This window comes from Salvia miltiorrhiza, chromosome 8 (genome assembly GCF_028751815.1).
Source record: "Salvia miltiorrhiza cultivar Shanhuang (shh) chromosome 8, IMPLAD_Smil_shh, whole genome shotgun sequence".
In the NCBI taxonomy this organism is placed as follows: Eukaryota; Viridiplantae; Streptophyta; class Magnoliopsida; order Lamiales; family Lamiaceae; genus Salvia; species Salvia miltiorrhiza.
The window spans coordinates 43751461-43758897 of record NC_080394.1 but is presented as its reverse complement, the minus strand read 5'-3'; the positions used below and the strand labels follow the sequence as shown (position 1 = coordinate 43758897).

The following is a 7437-nucleotide window of genomic DNA, read 5'->3' as shown; positions in this document are numbered from 1 at the left end:
GTTAGTGCCTGCGGTAGCTCCTCTTTATGGGTTATCAGGGGAATCAGTCCTACCAGTGGGAACAATTGAATTGCCTATGACGATAGGGCAACCAGGGGGAAAAAATACTCGAATGGTCAAGTTCTTAGTCATCGACGCACCAAAGCCCTCTGATCTATGCTTAATTGTGCTAAATGTTGGGGTTTATATGAGCTTTATTTTAAGAGAATCTTCTGGAAAATGGTGCGTTTTATGGCTTGTTTGATGCTTTGCATGAGATTTAGGTTTTTAGATGGAAGAATACAATTTTGGAGATTTCGGGGCTAAAGAGGTGTTTTTAGCATAACTCTGTAGCCAGAGCAGAGCAGCATAGCTCTATCGCCAAAGCCCGTGCTCCAGACCAGACCAGAGAAGTCAGCTGAAGCCCCGAGTCAGAGAAACCAATCTCCAGAGCAGCGAAATGGATAGTCAAAGCAGAGAAATCAAGAAGTCAGATAAGCGAAGCCCGCGCTGAAAAGTCAGAGAAATCCGCGAAAGCGCCAGAGGAATCGAAGCGCCAGAGGAATCGAAAGCGCCAGCGGAACCGAAGTCCAGTGCAGCGGAACCCATTCCGCTGGCGAGAGCCGCGATTTCTGCCATAGTGGAGATTATTTCCAGAGCGCGCGCAACAGCCGGACTTACCTTCCTTTGCACGATTCTATTCCTTTTAGAGTCCGGCTTTGCATGGCAACTTCCATAGTGATCAAGAAGGATTTGAAGTCTATAAATAGGGCCTAGTTTTTCTTTCAGATATATAAGCTTTTGCCCTAATTTTCGTCCTTCCTGGAGATCAACTTTCCCTTGGCAGCCGCAACTTAGACTTAGACTTTTTAGTTTACTTTGATTACGTTCATTCTTTTGCTTTAGTTTTCAGTACCGACGATTTCTCTTTTCATTCCAGAGTAGTTATTTTATTGCGTTTTAATTTATTCTCTTGTTTTATGTTTACTTCTATTTCTTTGCTTGTTCTTAATTTAAGCATGAGTAGCTAACTTTTTAATTCAGCGAGAATAATGAAACTCTGATTTAATTATCCGTGAGACCTAATTGGTTTAAAATTGATTCCTATTGATTCCGATTAATTCCTAGGTTCAATGATAATTCTGATTTTATTTAAGCTTGATCAACTTAGGTTTAATTGGATTATAGTCAATTAGCACCTCCAATCCGTAATTGTTGGAATAGGGCTGATTAGTGACAAAACTACCATGTTTGTAGTAGGAATAAATTGGTGGATTAATTATTACTAGCGTATCTAGGATAATTGGTCTAAATTGGGTTCCTTCCTCTTAATGCTGTTAGAATATTAAATCTAAGACTGACGTATCCAGCTAGGTTATATTTTAATAAGGGAAATAGACAAGACTAGCGTATCTAGCTGTTTATCGACATAGTAAGTATGAATTGGGGTATGTCAGTGCGTATCACGGTATCCTATAACTGGTTGGTTGATAGGGATTGATTAATTATTGCAGTCGAGGATCAGAGTTGAATTAGAGTGGATTTATTTGAGCCGAATTACCTTTTTATTGATTTACTTCAAGCGTATTTTATTTGATTTAATTATGCATTCTTAGTTTAATTAACTCCTCTTAAATTTAAGGCGTGGTGGCATCACCAATTTTATAGATTTTAGGGATTTGAATGAGTTTTAACTGCTCTCTGTGGGATCGACCCTGCTTACCAATATACTAATTTATTTTGGTAATTCCGCAGGAATTATTTGGTGGTATACGACGTCCACCACCCTCTTACAACATGATCTTTGGGAGACCAGCGCTGAACTCTTTCAAAGCAATAATTTCTACTCTCTACCTAAAGATGAAGTTCCCCTTGGAAGGAAGCAAAATTGGTGAGGTTTGGGGAGATCAAGCCGTGTCGAAGAAATGTCACGTACAAGTGTTAACTCAATACTAGGGACAAAAAAGGGAGAGGCCAATACACCAAACAGAGACAAGCAAGAAGGGGAAAATTGGAACGATTACGGCTTCAGAGCCCGAGCGGAAAGAAATCGCAGAGCTGCAAGGGGGAAAATGATAAGATCCCCCTCGTCACCACCAATGATACGTGCATGGTTATTGAGCTTTTCGTAGATAAGGAGAGATTCACTACCAAAATCGGGGCACATATGGAACCAGAGCTGCAAAGAAAGGTAATAGCTTGCCTGCGCAGAAACGCTGATGTATTCGCGTTCAGCACGACGGACTTAAAGGGAATTGACAGAGAGCTAGCCGAGCATCGATTGAACGTAGACCCCACAATTAAGCCAGTGAGACAAAAGACTAGACACTTCGGTGCTGAAAAAGACACCGCTATTCGGGAGCAGGTACAAGCATTGCTACCCATTGCCACGGATCGATCAGCTAGTGGATGCTACATCAGGATGTGAACTTTTGTCGATGATGGACGCTTACCAAGGGTACCATCAGGTCAAGATGTATAAGAGCGATGTTATCAAAACAGCATTCGCAGTCTGCGCAGGGATCTTTGCATATGTGAGTATGCCGTTTGGACTCAAAAACGCGGGGGCCACGTACCAGAGGATGATGGACAGAATTTTCAAGGATCAACTAAAAGAGAATGTGTCGGTCTACGTAGACGACATGTTAGTGCGCAGCACTAAAGCACGTACACATGCGGATGACTTGGAGGAAATCTTCTCGGTTGTGCGAAGACACAAACTCATGCTCAATCCCGCCAAATGCACTTTCGGGGTTCAGTCGGGAAAATTTCTGGGATACAAGGTTACACCTGAGGGGATAGAGGTGAATACAGACAAAGTTCGAGCTATTCTTGACATGACAGCGCCGCGGAACATTAAAGAAATACAAACGCTGAACGGAAGAATAACCGCACTAAGCCGGTTCATATCAAGGTCGGCAGAAAGAAGTCTGCCCTTCTTCAAAATTCTAAGGAAAGGAAGTCGGTTCGAGTGGAATAATGAGTGCCAGCAAGCCTTTGAGGACCTCAAGTATTACCTCAAAGAACTACCCATCTTGACCAAGCCGGTACCAGGGGAGCCATTATACCTATACACTTCAGTAGGGGTAGAGTCGCTGAGCGTTGTGCTAGTCCGAGAGGAAAGGGGTATGCAGAAGCCAGCCTACTTTGTGAGCAAAATCATCCAGGGAGCAGAGATTAGATACACCGCAGCGAAAAAAACTGCTTACGCTATTATGATCACGACAAGAAAATTGCGCCCCTACTTTTTATCACATAAAATTGTCGTCAGAACAGCGCTACCTTTTCAGCAGATTTTGGGGAGGCCAGACCTTGCAGGAAGGATGGTAAAGTGGGCCACTGAATTGGGTGAATATGATGTGACATTTGAACCTCGTACAACCATTAAAGCGCAGGCATTGGCTGATTTCATCCAAGAAACCACAAGATGGCCGCTAGAAAAGACTCGTATTGGTCTGTGGGGACAGCCGTCAAGTCTGGAGCCGGGCTGTTACAGTATGGTATCAGAGCAGGTCTACGTTTCTGTAGACTTGCAATAAAAATCTTTTTAAGAAAAATGACCATCATCGCAACCGCCACATCTCTACCGAGTGAGGTAAAAGTCAAAAGTATATTTATAATGCTTTAAGTTTTTCTCAATAGAGTTGGGTTTTATTTATTTTTATTTCTCATGTCCTCGAGATTACTTGTCTAGATGGCTAGAACACGCAACACATGTAGAAAGAGCACGTTGGTGCCTACGAGTATCAAAGAGTTGGGAAAACGTTTCTTCTCATACCAGTGGGAAGATAGCAAGGGTACAGAGGAAAATTTGTGGACTATGTTGAGATTATGGGAGGAGTATGTCTCCAATGGAGGAGATTCGGGTAATATGCGGGCAATGAATAAAGTGGTAGACGTAATTGACCACCGTTTGAAATATTTTACCCTAGAAGCATTCGAAGTTAGCTTCGATTAATCTGAAAGTTGCATTAAAAAGACATCTTTTGACCGATATATAAATATCCTTGTGAACAATTTGAAGACTGTCTTTCGTGGAAGGAAAGCCGTAGAAGAAGGCCAAGGCTCCAACCACCCCTATGAAGAGCCATCCGTTGGAAATTAACTACTGAATTTTTTTTAGACACTGCATTATTACTTCTTTGTTTTGAGACATTGTTGGACCTCGTTTTGAGGATTATTATTTTGGGTTTTCCTTAAAATCGTTTAATTTTTTTTCCTTACCTTATATATATATTTTTTTATGATGGCCTTTAGGCGATGGAGAGAACACATATGATAAGATTCGGGGGAAGTGCCCCAAGTGGACCTTTAGCAAGTCGGGTACCTACTCGTACCACCGAATTATTGGATAGGTTCCAAGAACTAACATGGGACCATACTCTTGGAGTAGAAATGCAGCTACTCCTCTACCGTGACCTATGGAGGGAAATGGAAACTGAAGGATGCACACCTGAACCGTTGTACTTCGCAGAGCGAGTTAGGGAAGTGGCTCCCGGAATGATAGGATGGATGGTGGAGGAAGTGATGGAAGACGTCGTCAAAATCAGACCAGGAAGACATGGATTAATGGAAACTCTAGACTTTGAGGAGTTTATCTCTGAAGTTTTAATAACTTTGAAATACTATGTCTATGGGAATAACTCAAAAACGAATGGCCCAAACAAGAAGAGGAAGAGAGCTAGTAGTGTTTAGTGATTATTTAAGTCTTTATGTTTTTCCGTTATTACAAGATGTTTGTTTTATGAGATGCTTAAAGAAACTAGTATCTAACGTTGTTTTGACCACCAACTCTAATTTTTTTTATATACCGCATTGTTTTAGTTCATGGCCAGGACAAGGGGTAATAGGAGACATCCGGCAGATGAAGAATTTGATAGCGAAGCCACTCAATCAATGGGAAATAGAAACCAAAATCGAAACGATGTTAATGCACTGGCCCAAGTACTAGCACATGCGTTGAGGGGGGTTTTGCCTCAACGACCACCACAACCTCAAGCGGAAAGTGGAAATGAAGTAGTAGCTCAGTTTCGGAGCATGGCACCACCGACGTTGAAAGGAAACGAGGGACCTTTGGGGACTGAAGAGTGGATGCGTCAGATGGAACGCATTTTCAACTACATGCGTTGTAGAGATGACTCGAAGGTGACATGTGCGGCCTTCCAACTTATAGATGATGCAGGGCATTGGTGGGAGTCAGAAACTGCTGCCCTTACTGAGGAGCAGGTGAGAGCCATCAGCTGGCGGACTTTCAAGGAGAAAGTGATGGGGAAGTATTTCCCAAAGGCTTTTCGCAAGCAAAAGGAGATAGAACTCATGAACCTGGAGCAAGGGAACCTGACCGTGCTGGAATACGAGCAGAAATTTACCCAACTAGCTCGTTTCGCCCCTCACTTGGTGGATACTGATGAGAAGAAGGCATGGACGTTTGAGAATGGGTTACGCCCTGAGATTGGTGGACACTTGGCGGCTCTCAACATCACATCATACTCAGAAATCTTGGAGCGAGCTCAAGCAGTTGCATCACGCCTCAAACTAGACATCTCGGTTGCTCGATCTCAACATACTGGAGGAAAGAGGCAGTGGGATGATCGAGACAAAAAGAGAAGCAATCAACCAGAAAAGAAACCAAGGAGTAACATGGGAGACAACCAAGGTTTTGTGCCGAACAAGCCTCTATGCCCACGTTGTCAGCGTCACCACTTCGGAGAGTGCAGATATGGCGAAAATGTATGTTACCGATGTCACAAAGGAGGGCATGTGGCTATGAACTACCCAGAAGCACGGAGAACAAATGCCCCGAACAACAACATCCTAACCTGGCGGAACAAGAATAATAACTGGGGAATGAATCAGGGCAACAACAACAACAATGGCGCTCGTAGGGGAGAGGCACGAGTCTATGCCATGAATCAGGAGGAAATGAATGGGGAGGCTCAGACCATGTCAGGTATCTTACCTATTCTGAACAAGTCTGCTTTAGTACTTTTTGATTCTGGTGCTTCACATTCGTTTATTGCAAAGAGATTTTATGAAAAGGCTGATGTAAAGTGCGTTGAGGAAACCCAACCCTTGAGAGTAAGTATTCCATCAGGAAAGGCGGTGGAAATAGATCGTTTGGCGAAAGGAGTACAAGTGGAAATCGAAAAGATAATCCTGGAGGCAGAACTGTTCATCCTGGAAATGACGGACTTTGACGTAATCCTAGGCATGGATTGGCTAAGTCAGAACCACGCGGTGATTAAGTGTCGTGACCGCGAAGTAGTCTTTCAACACCCAGGGAAGGACCAATTTTCCTTTCGAATGAACAAAACCAGGAGGACCCCCCATATCATCTCTGCCATGAAAGCTGTCAACATGATGAAGAAGGCGGATTGTCAAGCATGTCTAGTGAACGTGATGAGCTCAACACCCGCAGATTTGAAGATCGAGGACATACCTGTTGTGAGGGAATACCCAGAGGTGTTTCCAGAGGATGTAACTGGAATACCACCGGACAGACAGGTGGAGTTCACCATCGACCTTATTCCAGGAGCAACACCCATATCTAAAGCACCATATAGAATGGCACCACCCGAGTTGGAGGAGTTAAAGATCCAAATTCAGGAGCTCTTGGACAAAGGGTTCATACGTCCTAGCGTGTCCCCTTGGGGCGCACCCGTCTTGTTTGTAAAGAAGAAAGATGGGACCATGAGAATGTGTATCGACTACCGTGAACTCAACAAACTCACCATCAAGAACAAATACCCTTTGCCTAGAATCGAAGATTTATTCGATCAACTGAAAGGGGCAGGAGTTTTCTCAAAAATCGATCTGAGGTCAGGTTATCATCAGCTAAGGGTGAAGGAGTCCGATATTTTAAAGACGGCTTTTTGAACAAGGTACGGGCATTATGAGTTCACAGTGATGCCTTTTGGATTATCAAATGCACCAGCGGTGTTCATGGACTTAATGAACCGGGTTTTTCATCAATACCTGGATAAGTTCGTCATCATTTTCATAGATGACATACTGGTGTACTCAAGATATCAAAGTCAACATGAAGAGCATTTGCGCTTAGTATTGGAGACACTCCAGAAGGAAAAGTTGTACGCCAAATTCAGCAAGTACGAGTTCTGGCTCGATCGGGTGGTATTTCTTGGACACGTGGTCTCAGCCCAAGGAATTGAAGTAGATCCATCGAAGGTTGATGTAGTTCACAACTGGAACCCACCTAAGAATGCAGGAGAAGTTCGAAGTTTCTTGGGACTGGCAGGATACTACCGTCGTTTCATTGAAGGTTTCTCAAAGATAGCAAGCCCAATGACCCGGTTGACAAGGAAAGGAGTAACTTTTGAATGGGATGAGAAATGCGAAAAGAGTTTCCAGGAATTGAAGCAGAGGCTGATGACAGCACCCGTACTCACCGTCCCACAGGGGACCGAAGGATTCGTGATCTACTGCGATGCTTCTAAGCAA

General features: G+C 43.5%; 1 protein-coding gene across 1 annotated transcript; it reads left to right on the top strand.

The window, feature by feature from the left end:
* Positions 1-4806: 4806 nt before the first annotated feature.
* LOC130998515 (uncharacterized) lies at positions 4807-6855 on the top strand. Its single transcript, XM_057923930.1, has one exon. It carries the CDS (start codon positions 4807-4809, stop codon positions 6853-6855), a length of 2049 nt encoding a protein of 682 aa, XP_057779913.1.
* The last annotated feature ends 582 nt before the right edge of the window (positions 6856-7437 follow it).